This window comes from Amblyomma mixtum, chromosome 2 (genome assembly GCF_055824585.1).
Source record: "Amblyomma mixtum isolate Tamu chromosome 2, ASM5582458v1, whole genome shotgun sequence".
NCBI lineage: Eukaryota > Metazoa > Arthropoda > Arachnida > Ixodida > Ixodidae > Amblyomma > Amblyomma mixtum.
In genome coordinates, this window is record NC_143013.1 from 171,216,769 (window position 1) to 171,240,260 (window position 23,492).

A 23,492-nucleotide genomic window follows, 5' to 3' on the forward strand; every position below is an offset into this window, starting at 1 on the left:
GACAGCTCCGCACGGTGTGGCTTTTCAAAGTGCCTCATGTTTATTTCTTACGGAATTGATTGCTTATATTAGATCTGTCTCTCTGAAAGACGCGCGAGACGTGGCGAATTAACTTGCAATTTTTTTGCAGTGCATCATGTAGGATGTTTCTTTTTCGTTTCTCGAGCGTTGCTGCGGTTGAGCTATCAGAGTGAGGGAAGCCCGACAGAGGCCTATTCTGACAACTTTCAAAAATGTACCCAAGTGTGAGCCCACCCCCAGTTGCGTATATATACTACAACGCCTCGTAGCGCTAGACTCTAGAACGGCAACGCAAGTGTTCGGCAATCGTCGCCAGGACAGTACTAGCCCAGACATGCTTGTTCTCTCAACTCCGCTTGCTTTCCTGGTCGCCGTGTGCCCCTTCGTAGCCGGCCAGCATCGGCTCGACCTAAATCCCGACCTTGGACCTTTCCAGGACGACTCGGAGGTAAAGCTGTGTTTCTCAATGTAAACAACATCGGGAGAAAAATTTAAATACCGGACCACTAATGCTTCCTGGAGAATGAAAAATTCGGCTGTGGGGGTGAACTTAACATAAGTGCGAAGAATGACTTTGGAACCAGGAAACACTTCATTTTATTTATTCATTCCTGCTTGCTGTGCGCCGCTGCTTAGCCCAAGCACGAGCGGCTTTGCGATTGTACGAGAACTGACAGGAGTTTAGCGTAGTTAAGCCGAGTAGACGTGCGAAAGCATGTGTTTAGCCTGATTGGCTTAGGGTTTTTCTTCGTTTGTTCGTCGGCGCGTCTGGCGGCGATACTGAACACAGGTTTAGCGCTCATCGAAGTTAAGATGATTTGATCAAATCGCGCCGCAGATCGAAGTTGATGAAAACAGTGATGCGCAGTGCACAGCGCGAGAGTGTGTTGCTTTTTAACACGAGGCCTGACCTTCTGCGGTGATGGCATAGTGCTCTCGTGCATTGGCCAGCGAAGTTGATCTGTTCGTACCACCACGGGCCCACACCCCGTCGCGGCAATATTTATTCATTGCTGCACCTGTTGCACCCGAAATGTATGAAACCGGCGCTATGAAGGAAGTGATTGATTTACTGGCCGGAGTGTTAGAATGTAAGATGGCATGCCGAAGAGAGGCGCGTGCCGCTGGCACGAGAGTCGAGCTCCATTCGGCGGAATTTCGGCGTCTCGTCATCGGCGGCTGGTGCGGCTCCTACCGCGTGAGGCCGCTGCTAATGCTACAGTAGCCCCCTTCCTCGCTAGTGAAGGAGTCCGGTGAAGCTGGGAGCCGGAACGATACCTTCCGCTGCTCAGGGGTAGCAGGGAAAGATGGCGGAGGAGGGCAGGTGGGCGGTTGGGGCAGAGGAACCACACACGGAGGCCCTGTGGACGGGGCGTCTTCTGTGAAGGCTGGCTTCAAGCGGTCGATGGAAATGGTGTCAGTGCGCCCATGAAGGTCCACGATGAAGAACTTCGGTGTTCTTTGGAGTACACGGAAAGGGCCGTCGAAGGGCGCTGAAGCGGCTTGCGGACAGTCTCGGCGAACAAAGACGTGGGTGCAAGTCCCTAGTTCGAATGGAGCATATGAATATGGCCGAGACTGGCGTCGGAGATGTTGCGCTCGGAGATGACGGCAAAAACGGCGGAGCTGCGTCACGTAATCATTAGGGTCGGGACTTGTGGACGAATCAGTGGATTCGAAAAATTCATCAGGAAGACGCAGGGGCGAGCCGAAGACAAGTTCTGCCGGAGTGCAACGAAGATCTTGTTTTAGTGTAGCACGGAGGCTGAGCAGAACCAGTGGTAGGGATCCAGTCCAGTGGGTAGTGTCGAGTTGGGCTTTGATGGATGTTTTTAGCGAACGATGGAAACGTTCGATCATGTCGTTGGCGAACGGATGGTAAGCAGTAGTTGTGATTCAGGGAGTGCCAAGTAAATTCATAAGGTTATTGAAAAGGGCAGATTCAAACTGGGCGCCACGGTCGGTGGTGATGGTCGAGGGAACCCCGTAACGGGAGACCCAACCGGTGATGAATGTCCTGGCGATGGTGTCACTGGTGACGTCAGGCAGAGGGAACGCTTCGGGCCAGCGAGTAAACCGATCGACGGTATGTGTGTCCAGCGGAAGGTGGCCAGGGACCCAAGATATCGATGTGGACGCTGTCGAAACGGGCGGACGGCGGAGAGAACGAGCCGTAAGGAGAGGTCCAGTGTCGCTGAGTTTTAGACTGCTGGCAAGCCTGGCAGCACGGGCCCAGACGCGCACGTCCTTGTTGATGCCGGGCCTGACGTAACGTTTTGTGAGAAGATGCTGCCATGTCGTCCTTTCTCCCCTGATCATTCAGCCCTCTCCAGCCGCCGCTCCCCTTCGCCATGACGCCGCTCTATCTCCGCCATGCGACGTCGCCATAATTCTCCTCAGTAGGAAAACTAGGCGCCGCAGTTCCGGAAGCAAGAACTGCGCCCCCGTCAAAATTTCGAAGACCTCAACGATCACCTGCTAACCTTATTGATGTTTTTGTTGAGGGCGTGTCTGCGATGGCTCTGATAGACACCGGTGCAGCGATTTCAGTAATGGACGCAAAGCTATGTACTTCTTCAAAGAAAGTTAAGACGCCAGTTTCTAGACTCATGCTGCGCACGGCCAGCGCACAGCCGATTACGTCGTTAGCAGCATGCACCGCTCGAGTTCGAATCCAGGACACACTATACTCCACCAAGTTCGTCGTACTGCCTTCTTCCTCCCATTCTTTAATTTTAGGGTGGAATTTCTTGTCGCGTCACGAAGCTGTCATCGACTGCGCTCGCGCAGAAGTTGGGTTCTCCGCTTTGCTAGATGTCTCGCCAGACGCTGCTCCTTCTGTTCGCTGCGCTAAATCCGTCGTCACCGAAGACATAGACCTTCCTCCCAGCTCCGCTGCGCTTGTAAGCATCTCTTGTGACTCTGTTTGTGATGACGTTGTTCTCTTCACGCCGGCTGGCACTTTGCTGCGCCGCAAGTCCCTCCCGCTGCCCTACGCTCTGCTCACTATTTCTGCTGGCCTTTCCGTGCTATGGGTCTCTAACCCCTTTTCGTTCCCTGCTGTTTTGCGCCATGGCGAATGTCTCGGCAGTATACAACCTATTGCGTCCATTCTCGCCTTTGAAGACCCCGCCGATTCGCCTCATCTAGCCATGTCTGCGAACCGAAAAGTATGAGGCCGGCACGATGAAGGAAGTGATTGATTTACTGGCCGGAGTGTTAGAATGTAACATGGCCTGCCGAAGAGAGGAGCGTGCCACTGGCACGAGAGTCGAGCTCCATTCGGCGGAACTTCGGCGCCCTCTTCATCCGCGGCTGGTACTGCTCCTACCGCGTGAGGCCGCTGCTACTGCTACACACCCTCAAGCTCATGGATGCCTTGAGATTCTTGGTTCAGTTTGACTTATTGCGTTAGTGTTTTCGCACGAAAACGAATACACATGGACTTCAAAGCAAATGGCAAAAAATCTAGGAGCCACTAAAAAATTTTCCGACCGCTCCACAAAATGCTTTTATTCAATACAGTTCAATCAATACACTTTTATGGAATAGAATCTTCTAGGAAATAATATACTACAGCCCATTTTTAGCGGACAAGAATTAAGTATACCGAATGCTCATTTTCAAGCGGCGTTAAGTATCTGTGCGGGATTGAGAGGTTTCTTTTATGGATACGTTGGAAGACGTTTCAGCAGAATACAGCAGACTAAGAATTAAAAAGGGGATTCTCTACACGATAGTTTCGTACATAAAAAGCAATTTGTCAGCCTTTGCAAAAACACACCACTATTCCGCACTATGTTTTCAATGCAGGTAAACTTAGTCTTCGTGCAGAAAAAAAAAATCGTCTGTGGGTCTCTATACCTGCTTCTCCTGCTGTGCAAAGTGTGCATTCAAGACATAATTTGCAAGCAGTAAATACGTCATGTGGAGCAATGCTATCCTTTGGCTTTCTTCGCTCTGACTACTGGCACAGTAGAACTGAGTGATGGCGCAAATATTTGCCGAATCAACGCAGGCGGTCTTTACACGTTGGGATTGTAGGTGGCTGCTGTGACAAGAGAGGAATTCCGGTTTCTATCTTATTCTTTCTGGCGGCTCTGACGGATGATGGCGAGCAATCCTCAAGTTACTATGCGACGAACGCTTACTGCAGCTGCGGCACGCACTTCGTACAAAACGAGGCATGTAATGGAAAGTAAAATGGATCCGCACAAGAGTTTTTTCTCGTTTGTACACTGACAAATGCCTTCCTGAAGGTCATCGTCATATAATCCATGTCATTTCGTTTTTCGAAACAGTTTGCTATCTACAACTTGTTTTTTTTTTCTTTCAGTGCTTTCCACTGGAGCAGTCATGGCATTTGATACACCGGGACTTCGAATATGACCCCTATTTGGGCGGAAATGCAAAGTGCGTGAAAGGAACTGAGACTGGTGACTACGTCGGTGACTCGGCCGTCGTTTTATTTGAGTATCCACCTGACGGGATGCTGTAAGTCTCTCTTTCTACCTTATGCCCAAATTTCGGCAGTTAACGCCTTTGACTGTCATGATCCGGGGCATAATATAATTCAGTAATCAGGCTTCAGCAGCTTATGAGCAGCATTTATTACCGATTCTACAAGGTGTGCTACTAAATCTATCATTGGTCAGTGCACCCCAACTAGAACCAAGCCCAGCTAAGCATAGCTCGAAGGATCCTAAAGGAGCATCAATTTATCAAAAAGGCCTCGAAGCCCATCTACCCACTAGTCCATTCGCCTTGACTTAGCTCGTTTTCAACATGCTCCCAGAGAGAATTTGCAGAGGGGCTTGGGAAATCCATAAGCGCTACATTTTACAGGGGTGCGCTTCCCATTATTCATACTGCTACAAAAACCGAATCTTCAAGCGTGCGATGCATATGCCACTTGCGCAGGGGTCGCTAAACAGGTACGTCGAACGGCAGGGACTGCATTTTAGAGCGAAGGCTCTATTGATTTCATAGCCTCGAAAATGCCGGTGTGTGGCGAAGCCTCTCCAGTTAGTCACGTGATGCGTGAAATGGCGGGAAATAAAGAAGACTGAATAAAAGCGACTTGGGCCAAACTGGAGAAAGAAAATAAATTTTGCCTCGACTCGGTTTTCAAGCCGCAGCAAAGCGAACTGATCAGCTTCTCTGGTCACTGCACGAGAGCACTGTGGTATCGCGGCTGCCAATCACGCCTCGTGTTAAACTGCAGCACACTCTCGCGCTCTGCATTGCACGTCATCGTCTTTATCAGCTTGCATCTGTGCGCGAGTCACAGAACGATACGAAATTCGCTTTCAATCGTGTTCTCATGTACATGGCCTTGGTGACCACCTGCACAGACCTGGTTTTGCACAATACTTCATGGTTGGAAATGCTAACGCGTCAGCAAATTTTTCCATTCCCGTTAATCCAAGTGCCAGCAAATATAATCTCAGCAGAAACGAACATATTGTGCACATCACGAAATTTAATCCGAGTGCAAAACATTTAGCTAAGCGCCATTGCATATAATGCAATCCCCGACTTGCTTATCACCAGCGCGAACCAATTTAACCCGAATGTCAGTGCAATGCGGTTTTAATGGGGGGGCCATCCATTTTAATCCACCCGCGCGAAATGAACACGGCGGTCGCCTTAAAAGCGAAGAGGGCGGATGCTAGATACGACGACCTGTTGGCATCATTCTGGGCCACAAGCCGGCTAAGGGACAATACGGTTTCGTCACATGAGAGTCATCTTTCTCCACAAGTTTGTCTTTTTCAGACGTAAGATTTCTTCATTGCAAAGCAGCACAGGTATCACTACAGTGGCTCATTGGTGGTCATTTATACCAGGAGAACGAAGAAGTCCACAAAGATGCACACGCATTGTTATAAATCAGTGGAATGAGGGACATCACTGGATCAGTGTGCCGCGTGTACGGTGATAAAGCGGTAAAAGGAAGGAAAATTTCTGCGGTTCAGTAATTCTTGTCTCCCGGTTTAATTTGCCATCACACTACACTCTTGGTCTCGATTCTACTAGTGGTGTCTAGGCATGATTACAGCTCCAAGAATACAATTTGTGCCGCTTACGATGATTTCATTAAAACAGCCGCCTGTTATGTGAGGACCGTAAATCGCATCGGCATTAAGATTCAATGAATGCAACTACTCAGCACCGGCACCGCCTAACTGGGCAATTCCAATATGATAGCCGTATTTATTCACTGTATTTGCATCGAACCTCTAAGTAGTACACAGCGCTAATTGCAGAAATATTGAAGAGGCCTTTCCCCTGCAGGGGAAATAGTCAGGCTGGTGATGGTGGTCGTGATGCTAGCCTCAAGAGTTCTCTCAAACACTTGACTTTTGCACAGTTTTCTGCGACTCTTATTTGCGGCAAGAAATAGCTAACGAAAGAATGAAGCAAAATAATGCATGATATTATGCCGCTTAGACGGCGTATGAACCTAAAAATAATGTCAAATTCGCTTTATTCTTCTTATTTAGGCTCTGTGCTTTGAAGTTATCAGACAATGCTCATTTTCCGCACTTGAAATTAACTACTTGGCGCTCGGATTAAATTAGTTTGCGCTTGAATTATTCAGCTTGGCGTCTGAATTAAATACGCTGACTCTTAGATTAACTGTCCTGGATTAGTAATAAATATCATAGTGTGGAGTTTGTATCGGTGGCGGCTAAGAATATATTTCTTGGGAGTAGTATTAAATTTTCCGTGGGAACACCTGCATTATCTAAAGATCTGCTAAAGCATCGTCGTTATAGCTCGTTTCTTCCAGACAAGATTTGTTGGCATACGAGTGTAATGCTACCGCGAAAGACACTAACCAACTTTTTACTAAGTGCTGGCACGCATAGCCTTCTCAGCAGAAATAAATAAGCATTTTTACTTATTGATTGATTTTTAGACTATTGCATATCCTAAGAATAGCAGCAAAAAAAGGCGCCATTTACGCATAGCCGTCATCATTCTAACTCGGACATAAAAGCGCAGTATTCTAATAACGAAATCTGCGAGGTCTACCTGTAGTGTGGCTGGCATATGTGCCTGGTTGTTCAACGTGGTTTTCACATTGCGGAAAATAACAGCGCGAACGGACGAAAGACAAAGCAAAGAACGGACACCACAAGCGCTGGCACGCAAATGTGCTGGGTGGGGAATAATTACTTTTCCTTCTGTTTTTCCTCTAACCAAATACTTAGCGGTTGTTTTTCTGCTAAAATACTCGCGCTTAACACACTATTAAAGACAGCTTTCAATTTTCATAGGTTCTGAATAGAGAAAAGGAGAAAGTAATATGTCAGTGAAACTGGAGAGCATGTTTCATGTCCATAGCAATTAAATAATGGCTATTTTACGGTAGCCATCACTGCTGTTTCTTAACCGTTCATATTTGAAATGCTTCTCTTCACCAGAGCGGCGAGTAACGGAAGCTTAATTCAATGCTATAGCACACGAAAGCACCCAAAGTTGCTGGCCTAAATACAGAGTTATTCTGAAATCAGCGTTCTTAATCGCGCTTTGTTTGCTTTGCGTGTTGCATTTTGTTGGATTTGAGCACATTTTGAGGTTGAAGACTCTATCTTATTAGTGTCAGTGCTTAAAAAACAGGAAAGAGAACAAAACGCTTGTTCAAAGATAGAACACGACAAGATCATCGACTACTACGTAAACTTTGTGGCGCTGGCCACAGCTAGCATCCCTCAAATCTTCCCAAAAAACTTAAGTTCTAAGGGAAAATACACAGTGCAGAACCCTTAGAAGCAGTCTGGTCCGTTTGACCAGATATAAAGAATACGCGTGAAGCAGCTGCTGTAATCTATATTCGAACATGCAGAATGCAGAATTTTCGTTGACTCAGCGGCAAGTGTTCCGAACAATTCCTTCCGTAAAAATACTTCGGCCTATTCTTCTTTCGTAGCGCGAGTTTCTTTCGTCACATCCTCGAGGCACTCAGCGCTAACGCCCTACCAAGGCTTGCCATTCTCCATCGACCTTCTGGTGCCAGCCAGGAGCTCAATGTGCAGGGCAAGCGGCGATCCTTGACACGCCGTGGCCTCACTGAAGGCCTCGACTGAGTTTAATTTCACTGTTTATTAGAGGGGTTCAAAAGCGGCACCATCTCTTGTTACTGGCCAGCTGCTGTCCTAAATCAGGTGGCAGGTTATTTCATGCTGCCTGGTTTAGGACAGCGGCTAGCCTTTCACCTTGACAATGCAATTATTCAGCTCCCCCCTGTTTAGGTGGGCCGCCGCGGTGGCTCAGCGGTTATGGTGCTCGTCTGCTGACCCAAAAGACGCAGGTTCGATCCCGGCCTCGGCGGCTAGAATTTCATTGGAGGAGAAATTCTAGAGGCCCGTGTACTGTGGGATGTCAGTGCACGTTAAAGAACCCCAGGTGGTCGAAATTTCCGGAGCCCTCCACTACGGCGTCTCTCATAGCCTTAGTCGCTTAGGGACGTTAAACCCCATGAAACCAAACCAAACCAAACTGTTTAGGTGGAGGTGATACTGCGTGTTGTCAAGCGTCTTTAAAGAATAATAAACAAAAATCGCTAGAAAGACAACGGCCAAGTTATATTCGCAAACACTACCTTACCTTCCACAGCCTCCGGGTTGGTTTTCAAACAAATGTTGTCCGCATGCAGTGATTGCTTAGCGGATTGAGTATTTGTTTTTTGCTTCCCATTCGGGAGATGCGGCGCTCCATCCCCAGTGCTGCCAGGTACCCACCGGCAATAGATTGGGTACTACAAGCTTTCCCCTGCCTGCCCGGTGCTTGGTTTGTTTAGGTGAAATGCTTGGGAAATTAGTATCTGGCTCCCCCTTGAGTAGAAGAAAAATGCTTTGTGCCATGGGTCTCTTCGGCCACAGATGCCCTTGTGACATAAAAAAATCCTCATCACCAATATTTAAAAATAGCCTTTTAAATAAGAGGAGGCCTTTTTCCGCATATAGTTAGCAGTGATGTGGAGCATCAGAACACAGCTAAGACGTACTAACAAGTAGACTGCTGAACTATTATTGAAGAGTTAACTTTCTGACTTTTACTGTTAGTCTCCGTATTTATTAATAGGCACATTAAAAGAAATCGAATTCGTTTTCGAATTTTTAAAAATTCAAAACGCAGTTACTCTTGGCGCTCTGGACCAACAAAGTCAGCTGTGTCGACGAGGTACGTGCACTGGAGGAGTTGCTTAGCCTGGAATGTTTTCACAAACACCTGTATTTTGCCGCTATGTAGACTATTTTGCCCCGGGAGTCCTGGGTTGATTTTCAAGCACCTTTGGAAGAAATATTTCTTTGCTTTGATACTGTATCAACGTCATCCGGGATGTTTGTAACCACTGCTGCTGAACAACGCCGAAGCCAGGTTTCGTTGCTGATGAGTCATATATTGCTTTCACATAGAAAAATTTAAGTAATTATTATTAGCTAACCGTCCTACTACTAAAAAGCACGTCTTAGTTGCATTCCGATGCGCCACGTCATTGGCAATACTATCCCGAAAGAGCGCTCTTCCAACTCAAAAAGCCTGTTTTTAAAATTGCAAAACATCTGATGTGAAACGCACAGGATAACACTGCTTGATAACATGGTCGTCCATAAACTGCACCCGGAGTAAGGACAAAAGAGCAGTTTCTGTTGTTGTCCTCCCTTTAGCGCAGTCGCCGAACTAGATGGTTTCTATCAGTTTTTCCACCCGCGCACCTCGACATGTCTCTTCATTACAAGATCATGCTCGCCCTTTCAAAATGTTTTCCGCGACTTTGACACTCTTACCGAAATTATCACGATTGTGTCTTTCCTGACCCTTCTTTTTAAAAAAAAAATAGGTCACTCGATAACGAGCGTACACAAAGGAAATAATTCAGAAATAACTTTGGCGCTGTTGCAGCCGTTTTCTTGTTTATACAGTGCAATTGTTATAAATGAGCGCCAATTCTGGTGAATTTCGATACCACGATAGCGAAGACAACTGTCTATGCAACACAAAAATATAATACTCGGAACACAGGCTAATTTTCATAATTTCTTTACTCTAGTAGGCATTAGACCTTCTTTCAATCTATGATGTCCTTCGAAGAAGATCTGTAATTCCTGCTTCATATCGATGATTTTATCAAGGTACTGCCATGTGCATACTCTAACTATTTTTCTCTTATTTTTGGTTGGTTTCTAAAGCATCTGTTTGAAAAGCCCGTCCACGATGTTAATTGCGCCTTGCTCCTTCAATGTATTTTTTCAGGAACACTACGTTCAAATTGATGTCGTCGCCTGGATACACGGCGAAGAATGTTCTCAACGTGCAGCCCATAGATAGTGAGTAGTGGTTCTTAATCTTGCACTTATTATATGATAAGGATTTAAGCAGCATTAAAAAATATCAACATAACTTAAACCATCAAGATGTTTACAACAAAGCAGAATCTGCCGCATTTGCGTTTACATCTCTCAAACATCTGCTGTTTCGACCGGTACAGCGCTACGAGTCTGAGCAGAGAGTGCTGCACAACAAAACTTCACAACCCTCTTATCAGAAAAGCTATTTATCTCTGCAGCTACACGTTATCGTCTGCTTTGTATGACTCTAGCAGCAGAAAATGAAGCGATATGCAGATTTGTGAGACCAGATGTAGATCTGAAGGTTACTGCTTCTCACTGCTTTCCAGAGCCAGGCGTTTCCATAAATCTCACGATTTCTTACCGGGACTGCCATTCCTGCAAAGTTCTCCGCCACAGCTATATTGAAAATGGTGAGTGGGCTCCTTCTTTTGGGGCTTTTTTATTGCGAACTGCATTCGTCTCTCAACCTTCCTTGGATTTGTGCACTAGGTGCCCCATTACGTAGGGATATGTTTTTCGCTCCCTAATTCAAAACAGAATGCTCAAACTGTGAATTAACACTGCAGCGTTTATCTCTGAACGTAATATGTGGTGCCCAACTGAACGCTTGCCTACTTGCACGCTAAAGACCTTTCCTCGCCTGCCTGAACAGTTTGTTTCACTTTACCGCGGTAGTTAAAAGACTCACTGCTGAATTGAAGAAAATAATGTTGAAGTAACCACTTTATAATAGAAATGCGCCGAGAAAAGGAGGGTTGCTATAGTATGTTCTCACAAACGAGCCCATCGTTCAGCTGCTCACAGAAGTGAGTACCGCACAGGCGCGGCTCGAAGGCCTATGTTACATGGGGACCCCAGTGTGAGCGTCTTCTGCGTGCATTATGCGCTGCTCTCAAGAAAAATTTCACAATCCATGTGTGTGTTTTTTCCGACGCCCTATTTACGAGAAAAGTAGCGGTTAAATCCGTTCTATGCTTATACTACCCCGATGCAGGAATGCCTGCTTTCAAGTCGATTACGCAGACGTTCCCGGAGTGACTTCACTATCAATAGTGACATCGTCAGGAGGGCAAATGACTCCGGCTCAATAACATTACAACTCTACGGCATTGACCTGCAGCTCTCGCAGCTTAGTGCATTTTGATTTTAAAAAATTGCACTAATATACAACACACAAGGTGTTAATAACTGAGCAAAAGCTAATGGGAACGCATCAAACTAAGTGCTGTAATACCTAAACGCTGAAAATATTGCATTAGTAGTTCTAATATCTAAGAAGCGTGATAGCAGCTGTTAACCGGGCACCAAAACAACAGCACTAAGCGCTTGTATGACCCCTCCCGTGGATAGACGTGAAACGAAGGCGAGCCATTGAATGCAAAGCCTTTGTTCCAAAGTTACTAGAATATATTGGAGACTGACAAAGCTCGCATCGAACGATGGCGTGTTCTAGTGCCCATGATAATGTTGCTATCCCACAGAGGTTATTTTTTCAACGCGTTTTTCCACAATTATGTGTCTAATCATCATTGTACCCATCCGCAGCCGTTCCATGGTTTTCAGACTTTAAGATAATGGGTAAATGAAAACAAAAATGTCTCAAAAACCTGTCTGTACGAACCTCTTTAGTGTGCGAAGATAAGTAGAACATTTTAATTAAGGTATCTGCCGTTTGCAAGCCTTTAACGAGACCAGATGATTACCGCACTTTGCCATGGGAAGTGAGCGGACGCGCTATTCAATGAAGGAAAACGGGCGTTGTGTTATTTCAAACAGCGGTCTCAGCAGCGCGCAGCACGGCGAAGACGAGGGCCGGCCCCCCGGTTATAATTTACTATTTCTTATGGCACCAGGTCTTCGTTTTCACTTCATACCACCGAGAGTCTCTCCACGAGTAGGCATACGGCGGGGCATTAAGTAATGTAAGCGCATGAAGTTGGGCTAGTTGGTATTCCATTGAAGTGAACTTCGAGCAAAAACGGGGCACAAGAATGAACAGCGCTTGTATTGTCAGCTGTTCCTTCATTTGTCCTGTTTTTGCGCCACATTCACTTCACTAAAGAAAGTGCTTTCCACAACACGAAAAACTCAGCAGTACACAGGACACGGTCCTTGCTCCACAGCCTGCATCTACTTTACTTCGAAACGTATCTTACACACAAATTCACACCGGCAGGAAAGTCTCTAGGCGGGGCATCGACAGGCCTCCTTCCGAACATTGTTATGTCTCCGGTCATTTCAATGCCGCTGGCTTGAGGGGAAAACGAGAGCTAACAGATACACTAACAATTACTATGACTGCTATTTTCCAGAGAAACGTGAAGAGTCTAAATTATAAAGCTGGCCGGCGCACAGACGTCCTGAAATTGATTCTTAGTTCGGTTTTTCAGAAAACGTACTACAGTTAATTTTCCGTAATATTCATCCTTAAACACTAATGAGCCGGAAATGAGGCTTTCTTACTCTCTTGAAAGGCCAACTAGCTATTAACAACTTAACCAAAAATTATGAAGTTTGTGGAGGTACAATGTGCCGGTAGAGTCACGCTGTTCGGGGTTAGTACCGTATTTACTCGCGTAATCCTCGCACTTTTTTTCCCTGAAAATCAACGCGAAGTTTGGGGGTGCGATAATTATGCGGGGAAAATTTTCAAGCAAATGTTTCGGAGTGTTAAATGAAAAGATGAATGGGTGCGAGATCGGGATTGTCAGGTCCGCTATTGTAAATATAACGAAAACATTACTTTCAAGCGGAACTTACCTTCGTCAGTTTACTGCGGAGTCAGTTTAGATTTTTCGAGCCTAAGCACCCCCTCTCAGTTTGGGCATCGCGTTGGGATCGCGATCGTGAAAAAAAGGGGGTGCTTAGAATCACCTAAATACGGTAGTTGTAGCCGCGGTCAATAGATGGCGACCGCTACGACAAGCAGACGGCTCGCGGCAGTAATTTTGGGGGTGCGATGATTATGCGGGGAAAAAATGTTTCCCAATTTTTGATAGCCAATGTGGGGGGTGCGAGCATTACGCGAGTGCGAGCATTATGCGAGTAAATACGGTAATCTATTTGTACTGAAATATATCTGCACCGTCCACTTATATAAACTTGTGCTCTTCCAACCGAATCGTGCAAGAATACGGTGTCAAAATCTGCTCGAAAAAAAACGAAAAAAAAGAAGGGCAAAAGAGGGTGGGGGATCATGAGCACCTTAGCGGTGCTCATGATAACAGTTGGTGACAAACCTCGAGCAGGACTGCTTGAACAGAGCTCTTGCCTAGTGCCATATAAAGCCACGGCGGCTCAAGCAGTCAGGAAATTTCGGAAAGTCGGTGCCCAAGGCTGCCGAAGTGTTCCCATGATGACAGCGGCAAGAAATGCAGACAGGACTAGGATCGGCTCTAAACGAAATGACCCACAAAAAGTCAACTGACACCATTGCTCTGAGCTCGCGTCTGCACAGTGACAGGTAATTTCTAGTGACATCAAAGGCCCTGCGATTTCCCGAATACTGCGATTCTGAAGAAATTTTACCCACACCAAATTAATTACTCAGTTTGTGTACCTGCAAGCAATATTTCATGCAAAATGCATATGATAGTTCACACTACTGCCTTTGTCGCTCAACTCTTCGGGACTACTTATATGACTGCAAAAAATTGTTGCTAACATTATTTATATTTCTTATATAAAATCTAATCCAAGCCCTCCAGAATCATTTTTGATAACTCAAGAAGTTGCAACTAAATCCTAACATAGACCAATACCCAAGCCTGCATTCAAGGAAGCGCTCACAGGTTGACGGAAGAAGCACAAGTGGCGCTAGCACCTGGCTTCCGTAGAAGTTGCACAGTTCCAATCCCAGCGGCTGCACACATTGCCCGGCAGGAGGTAGATTTAGTTTCTCCGCAGTTGTGTGAATCAATTTTTAGTACTAAAAAAGGAACAGCATGAGGTATAGCATGCCCAGAAGAAGCAACATTGTGCAAGGAAATTCTTTTTGAATTGTATATTTCTTCGACACAGAAAAAAAAAGGAATTTTCACGGCTTTCCAACACAGCTGCTGCTCAATTATGGCAAACGTAAGTGATGCATTGACCTGCACAAAACAAATCTCGATTGGTTTGCAAGTGGTGTTGCCTCCGACAAATCCGGTTATTCAACTCCTGCCTTCAATTGGAGGAGGACATGTGGAAAGACACACACTGTTCAAATCGACGTTCCGCTGACGACGCGCATGACAGTACCATAACGACGAGCTCAACGGTTGCTTGTTCTGTAGTTCTGCACCGCAACAGCCATGTTAAGTGCCAGGTGTTTGAGGAAACGTGATCACTAATTTTTAAAAATAGGGTTTTTTAGGTAAAAGGAATCCTTTTACGGCACAGTAATACCAGAGTTGGTGGACGTCAAAAAAGAGGCAAATCATGTTACCTAGTAAAGTCATAAACTAAATTTTACTAGTTAACTTTTCAACTATTGCCGATAGGCACCTGATTTGGAATAGAGATTTGTAGCCGGCCGTAAGCAATAGCTATGTAAGTTAATAGAATTTCGAAAATGCAATTTCCCTCGGCTCTGTGGCTCGTTAAAAACGGGCTAATTCGAGTAGTTACGTGCACTGGAGGGGTTGCTTTGCCTGCACGTTTTCTGAAAGCACATGTATTTTACCATGATGTAGACAGATTTTGTCCAGCCACAGCAGCGGTGGTATTCGCGATTTCGAAATTCAAACAACTTATACGGCTATTACTAATGACCGGAATCTCTAATAGCTTTCAGGTGCCTATCTGTAATAGTTGAAAAGTTAACTTGAGGATTTAGCTAATCACTTTACAAGTTAACATGATTATCCTTTTTTTTCAATGTCCGCCAACAATGGCATTGCCATGAAACAAAAAGATTCAATTTACCTCAAAAACCCTGTTTTCAAGAATTAGTCATCGCCTTCTCTGAAACGCCTGGTGTTTGTCAGGACAACCGCGAGCAGCGCCACAAAGCAACCGTTGTAGGGGGAATTCATAGCGCATCTCAGGATATATCCAATATAGGAGCAAATTTGAAATAACAGCACTCGTACCTGTCCTTACTTGACTTTATTGTTTCATGCTCTTTTGTCTAGCATGCATATTAATCAACTCGCCCAAGTTTCTGCCCCTATCTCCCACAGTCACCAACTTCCTACCATCACTAACGTGTCACAGTTTTTAAGAGTGAAATGGGAATCTGAACTGACAGCGGAGACATTTCGCAGTCAAAAATAAAGGAGAGAAACAGAGACACATTTCCGCGCTCTGGCCGACACATTGTGTGTGCCTCTGCATGCAATCATCGCCAATGAAGAATGCGCTCTTCAAGTAAAACTCGGACAAGATGCCACTCGGTGTACTCTAGGAGACGCGTGCCACAGGTATAATGCGCACGATATTCTTTCCCCCCCCCTTCCCCTAAAAAATCGCGAAATGGGCGGTGAACCACGACGCGGCGTTCATTTCTCCTTTCGGGTTACTCATTAGCATCGCCCTCTCTCCCCCCGCGGCAGTTACTCTCCGCTGCCTCGACACTCCAATGTATACTAGCCCCTCATGCAATCTGAGTGGCAAGGCTCCATAGACGCCACACTTCTTTTCACGCTTGAACAGCAGGTTTGCGTGGGACTATCGGCTTCGAAGCAGTTGAATCTAACATCTCCAACAATATGCCAACGAAAAGTGGTTAGCCGCCTTTTTGCGAGAGAGATAGCGCTGAGGTTGTACCTGACGCATTTTTCCTTTTGTTCTAGTTCTATTAAGCATTCACTTTTCAGACTTAACATTTGTAAAGGAACGGTCCGCTTTGGAATCCGCCAAAGGCGGTCTTCAGCCCACATAAAGAACATTTTGAGTTGCCGGCAGGAGGGCGCAGATTTTTTTTGACAATTTTTGTTTCATATTTTTAAGCAGTGTTTACTCATTGGCGAATGGCTTACAAAATGTGTGGTACTATTAATTACTCTTCAGTTGAGCATGAGTCAGTGAGCTGTGGAAATTAAAATGATAGGGGTTGTGTTAAGCAACAGGAGCCGGACAGAGTTGGTCAGAGAAGAAGTGCCGGTCATTCATACCCTACAGTCGAAATGGCAGGGCATGTAACGCGAAATCAAAATAATAGATTATGCTTAATAGAACGGAGTAAATTCTGAGAAGGCTGGCATAGAAGGGGGAGGCTCAAAGTCAGGTGGGTGGAAGAAATTAAGAAGCATGCAGGAGTAAGTTGCCCACGGCTGGCACGGACAAGATTAAATGGAAAGATCTGAGAGAGGCCTTTTCCCTGCGCTGAGAGCGATCAGGCTGATGATGATGATGATGATGCAGGAAGATGGTCACTAGAGCTGCGTCTTTCACTGGGCAGCGAAAATTTTTCCCTCTATGTTTTACTCCAGTACTCATGGTTACAACTTTTTCCTTGTACAGGGATTGGATGCAGCCTGTGGGTGACAGGCGATCAACTTGGCCAGGAGCACCCTTGCTGCGCATATATTTTCGAACTCCTGTGCGGATTCAAGAAGACCTATCAGATCTACGACAAGAGCTGCTCCTAAGCCAACATTAAATGCCAGGAGCCCTGAAACATAACGGAGTAAGATGAAGCTCCTAAACGAAAGGGAGCTGCAGAGAAAATCCTTGTACTTATTATGAATGAAAAATAAAGTGTGTCTCCTTATTTTATTTATGACGCATGATTTTTAATTCCTCTGATAGGCTCCAGAGGCTATATGAATATCATATCATCCCTTTATCAACATAGCATAGCATAAGATAGGACCGCAAGAAAATTGATTACCGTGCAACAACCTCCCGCTCGGCCCATATTCCGCAGTCAGGGGCACTGGATAGTGCTTGAGCTAATTTTTGCAGTTACATCTCTTACTTCCACGCTCCTAGTAAAATGCCGACTACAGTAAAGAAGCGAAGAGCAAGTGTCGTACAAGTTGAGAAAAAAAAATATAGATTGCAGAAAATTATAAGTGTAGCTGCAGTGCAATTGCGATATACCAATGTAGACTATACGAGCCTGTTTGACAACTTACAATCAAAGACAGCGTTGCAAATATCAACTTCAGGAGGGAAAATGTGTTAAACAATTGCGTTCCTACGCAGTCTACATATGTCTGCATTACGTAGTGACTCCTACTGTTACAATGGCATTCCAAAGCTCTAAGTTCTCTCCACTGTGTTTAGCGTCTACTTTGGGCTGTACTAGAGTGATTGTCTCATGACATATTATATAACTGGCGCTTACATAGTATTTTAAATCGATGTATCATTGTCTACTCTTATAGGTGAGTATTTATTTAGGGACGCACACATGAAAAACGATAAAAATCCTCTCATTAGAATTTTTTGTAACGCAGATTATATTAAGGGAATAATTACTCATTGACATCCACCCGAGCCGAGCCATACGGCTGCAAAGGAAAGCTATACAGCTTTCAGAATATGCAGAACAACTATTTAGGATGTGTCTCGGACCAGATTTTCCGAAATGACTCGGGGTAGATTTGTAAGTCACTATTGTGTCGCGCGCGCTGATTTATGAAATAACATAGATTTTCGTTCGACTCCCGCAAGATGACATTTCGGGGGTCGTCCGGGACTAATTTTTGGAAATGTCCCGGGTTAAGTTTGGAGGTCGCTGTCATGTCGGGCACGCCCAATTATGGATGGGCATCGATTTCGGACCAAATCGACCAAGCACTTAATTTTGGAGTGGGCCGGGCCAAATTTGGAGGTCGCCATCGTGTTTGGCACGGTCGATTATGATTGTCCATTCATTCTGGTCCAAATCGGCTAAGGTAAATCTTCGGGGGTCGCCCAGGCCAAAGTTTTGGAAATGACAGGACCAAATTCGGAGGTTGCCGTCGTGTCGGGCACAATCAGTTACAGTTTGATACCTATTTTGTGCCAAAATTGGCCAAGGTCAAATTTCGGGGTTGGTGCGAGCCAAATTCTTGCCGCTTGGCGTCAATGTTCTTATGCCACCCATCGATGCACAAGCAAGTTCCAAGATGCACATGCAAGATGAGCAAGCAAAATTTTTCCTCTGCTATAACGATCGTGTGAGTGCTTTCGCTTTTCCACTAAAAGGCCGAGCGGACAGCGCACGGGGAGATCAACCCGGGAGTGCTACCCACGGACTTCGTGGTTCTGGTGGCGCGAGCCAGCCACCGGCGAGACTTTCTCATTCTGCGGGAGCGGCGTCCTTCTCAGCTCCTTCACGGCTGGGCACTGGCAGCGTTGCACCAATACCTGGTGTGATAGGTTGCGACGCCGGCGGCCGTGTTATTTGTGAGAGCTTTGAGGCTGGACTGTCTCCAAGCAGTTTGTAGGAGCGTCTTGTTTTATCCGAGCATAACCGTTAGAACCGTCCCTCCATTGCGGAGCTCGGACGCTGCTGTGTTGCTCCGCTTGTGTGTGCGCTGCTCATTCCTTGGACCGCACTGTGAGTTCATTTCTTTCCTCGCATATTTTAGTGTTGCTCCGTTAGCACGCAATATACGGTATTGCCTGTGTTTGTGGTGCGTCGCTCCTCGGGCGATACCCTTACTCGCGAACCTTCTAAAGAAGAGTTGCCCGCACAATATATTCTAGACACATGGGAACACACGCCAGCGGATGGTTAACTAGACAAAGAACAGGAAATAACTTGAGAGCACGAACAAACGCGTATTCGTGCCCAAAAACACTTAGCGCAATCCACCCAGAAGACTATCATACACTATGTGCGCACCGTGCGCATTACTGCAAGGCCCAGTGCTGCAAGACGCATTGGGCTCCAGGAATAGGTGGACCAAAAATTTTAATTCCAATTCACATGATTTCATCATCATTATGTGTTGTGTGATGAAAGACAAGCAGCAGCACGGCAGGCATGGCTTAAGAACATGAGGTATAGCGTCCTCGCATTAACATTTGACTGGCTATCTTTTTCTCCCACTAAGACCTTTCTGTAACACACCTTTCCAATTCCATATCCCCTTCGTAAATTTTATTCAATGCTACGGTTTCCCTGCACCATATTTTTGACATGTGCGATTTCGATATCACCAGAGCTCAACGGTTGCCACAGGTGACCATTGAGTGATGATAGATACTCTAGAAACACTATCTGCTGCTATTTTTATAGATGGTCCTATGCTGATGAGTTTTTTGGACTACTGACACTGTTATTGCTCACTGCAATTCGACAAAACTTGATATAGCTTTTTGACGAATCGAAAATTCAAATTTTTGCTATCGTGGAAGATCAATGTTCGGATCGAGCAAGGAAAGATATGCGGGGATTGGCGGATGCAGCAACTATATCTGTGGAACAGTGATATTAAATCGACCTCTGATCTTGCGCATCTACTTCTTTTTTTGCAGCTCCTTCCATACTGCTTGTATAGGCAGCAAGCTGCAACATGCGACCGTGGCATGCAGACTGCAACTTGCACACCACCGCTTGTGCGGCACATGTGGCGCGCTCTCGACTCTTGTGTAAATGCAGTGCATTTGGCAGCTTTTCTTGAGAACGTGTATATGGTGAGCTCAAACATTGCGCTTTCTATATGGCCGATAGCTACCCGCGCCGTATAGGGACTTGGATAAGAAGGATTTTTGTCCTTCCACAAAGATGCAGACACTAGAGATTATCTTCCGTTTCATGAACTCTTCAACTCTCAACAGCTAGTTTGAAGACAAGGGCGAGCCAGGACCACTCTGCCTAGTGCCTGCACACCATTTCGATGTGGTGGGCTCCGCGCTCAGCTTTACTGAAGCGCTTTATAAAGCTAGTTGGAAAAGGTCATTACAGATATGGGAAGAGTATCGTCCACAATCGCCTGCAAGGAAGGCTATGCTACTTTTGAACAAATGTGTTGCTGACCTCACTTATCAATAATAGAATACACGCTTGTATGCATCCACAACGAGGCTATATGATACGATTGCGAATCAGAAAGTCTTTGCCCCTAAGCTTTACCAGACAAAATGGAGCATAAGCAGGTAATTACAAATATAAATACAACTCTACGTATATTACACTATTTTTCCACATACTCTCCACACCGCTCCAGACATTCGTCCCGTCGCAGCACTAAGTTTGAGATGCTGCTTTGGTAGAATTCGTCCGGCTAACTATAGAAACACCGTCGGACTGCTGTCTTGGCTTCCTCGACGAACGTGAATCGCTGTCCTGCCAGGAACTTCTTCAGCTGACCTAAAACATGGAGATCACTAGGGGAGAGGTCTGTACCGTTTGGTGGGTAGCCCAGACTCTTCCAATGAAATGACCGGAGCTTTTCGGCGGTCGTGAATACCACATGTGGTCTCGCATTGACGTTGAAGATAACCGCGTTGTCCACACCCAGGGTTCCTCGACGTTTTCGCCTGATGGCAGCCAGCAGATATGACAGCTCTTTGCTTTGATGGTTCCACTTTGTGGCATGAAATTCATTAGCAGTGGCACTCGACGAACTCAGAAGACCATTAACATCAATTTCCCTAGCGATGGCAGTGAACAGAATTTTCTGTCACAGGTGAGCCAGGATGTTTAAACATCATTCTTTGTAGCTTCGAATCCGGCGCGAAATCCAGTACCCACGTTTCATCGCCAGTATCAAAGCGGTCCATGAAATTTTCTCCCTTCTTGGCATACCGTTGAAGATGACTCAGTGAAGCAATCGTTAAGTTGCCTTTTATCATGCCATCCAACTGCTTACGCTCCCACCGACATGAAACCTTCCGTTACCTTAAGGACCTGTCAACGATGTCGTACACACTATCATACGAAATTCGAAGGTCCTGGAAAATACCCTTGAGGTGCGCATGTGGATCCGCCATTTCCATGGCTTCCACACGGGAAATGTTGTCTTGAGTCAGCAACGCACGCGACCTTTAAATTCTTACAGCGCGTTTATGAGGCCTCAGACAATGTAACAACATATGAAAAAAATTGGTAGGGTTTTAACTCATTTAAACTGAGTAGACGTGCGAAAGCACGTGTTTAATCTGGTTGGCTTAAGGTTTTGATTTGCTGGGTCCTCGGCACGTCTGGATTGGTTTATGCTTTATGGGAGCTTAATGTCTCAAGAAACTCAGGCTATGAGGGACACCACAGTGTTGGGCTGCGGAGATTTCGACCACCTCAGGTTCTTTAACTTGAACTGTCCTCGCCCAATAGACGGACCTCTATAATTTCGACTCCATAAAAATTCGTCCGCCGCGGGCGGGAGCGAACCCGCGTCTTTCTGGTTAGCAGCCGAGCTCCATAACCGATGATTTACTGCGGTGGCAGGCGAAGATATTAGACTCAAGCTTAGCTCTAACCGAGGTTAAGCTAATCTGATCTGATCGTGCCGCAGATGGAACTTGATGAACACGACGATATGCAATGCACAGCGCGAGACTGTGTCGCAGTTTAACACGGTGCCGCTCAATACAATCTAAGCGAAATATAGCGCGCACAGTGTCTGAATACTCCAGTGACGCTCATGAGCAATTAGCACTGCTGCAAACTGACCTGGCAAGGTGTTCGATCGGGTGTCCCATTCATTTCTTTTTCTCGAATAAATCACGTCGACCTTGGTTCAGTTTTTTTTTTTACTGGGTTACGCCTTTGTTACAAAAACTCTTCTAATGGTTTTAATGGCTGTCTCTTACAACCAGTCCAAATTCAGTAATCTGTGAAACAGTGTTGCCCGCTGTTACCGCTTCTGTTCGCTTTATACTTGGAACCGCTTTGTCTAAGTGTGGAACTGTAAATGGTTTTCATACTACGGGCCACGAACTGGAGGTACTAGCCTATGAGGATGATCTCGCGTTTTTCTGCTCTGAAAAAACAAGCATCGATGAGGTTGATCGTTTAACGGAAGTCTTCGATTCAGTGTTAGGAGCTCGAATTAATCGCTGTATGTGTTGCGGACTCTGGTTTGGTATGTGGGGAATGACGCCTACCGAATATGCCGGTATACAATGGACACGTGCGCCACCAAAGTATCATGGCGTTCCTATGAGTGCCTATAAATACAGTGCACATTACTGGAAAGACCGCGTGCCAACTCTTCAGTGCTATGCTCAGACTTTTGTGCGGCATGGTCTCCCGATTGTTGGCGGGGCACCGCATGCAATCTGTTTCTCGCCACTAAAACTTATACTGAAAATTATTGGCGGTGGTGTACAGCGGTACGCTGTACACCACCACAGAGCTTCCGCGCCGCATCGATGATATCCATCGAAATCTCAGCTTCCTTCAACGACACCTGAACCAACACTTGCCGACGCGGCACCCGCAAAGCCGTGACAGTAACACCGCCCCGTCGCAGCAGCCTGGTGTCGACGACCGGTGCTACTACAATCGACGCTTCGGGGACAGAGCACGAAAATGTCGACCACCCTGCTCTGATGGACATTACGGAAACGCCAACGGCAGCTCGTAGACACGGCCACGAGCTGCCAACCTGAAGGCCGTCGCATATTCGTCCCCGACCGAATTACAAAGCAGCGGTTCCTTGTCGACAGCGGTTCCGACATCTGCTGCCACACACGAACCCACCTTCAAGGTACCCGTCATCCTACGTCCTTCGAGCTCAGCGCGGCAAACCGGCCCACAGTCAAGACTTACGGCTCGCTCCGCCTGCACGTCCAGCTTAAAAACCTACGCCGTGGCCTTCATTGGAATTTTGTGATCGCCGACGTCATCGAGCCAATTATCGGCTCAGACTTTTTGGCCCACTACAATCTCTTTCCGGACTGACGCCACGACCGTCTCATCAACGCGATAACGGGACATTCTACGCCAGGACAAGGACAGCGAACGACTACCCACCAGCCCAGCACCAAAGTACTCGGTGTTGAAAATCATTCACTGTACCACGCTATCCTCGCCGAATTTCCCGGTTTAACGCGCCCTTGCGGGTTGCCACGTGATGTGCAGCACACCACTGTGCACTACATCTGGACCATCCCAGGCCTCCCGGCTTTCTGCCACGCCCGTCGCCTTATCCCGGACCGCATGCGCATAGCCAAAGCAGAGTTCCAAGCCATGCTCCGTGAGGGGCGAGCGAATCGCCCGCAGCTCCGTCGGCCCATGGG

The 23,492-nt window shown here is 46.3% G+C and overlaps 1 protein-coding gene across 1 annotated transcript; it reads left to right on the top strand.

Annotated features, from left to right (window-relative positions):
* Positions 1-355: 355 nt before the first annotated feature.
* On the top strand, positions 356-16,984 carry LOC149361600 (uncharacterized). Its single transcript, XM_089569548.1, has 5 exons — positions 356-469; positions 4,358-4,515; positions 10,288-10,361; positions 10,712-10,795; positions 16,833-16,984. Exons 1-5 carry the CDS (start codon positions 356-358, stop codon positions 16,958-16,960), a joined length of 558 nt encoding a protein of 185 aa, XP_089425674.1. The 3' UTR covers positions 16,961-16,984.
* The last annotated feature ends 6,508 nt before the right edge of the window (positions 16,985-23,492 follow it).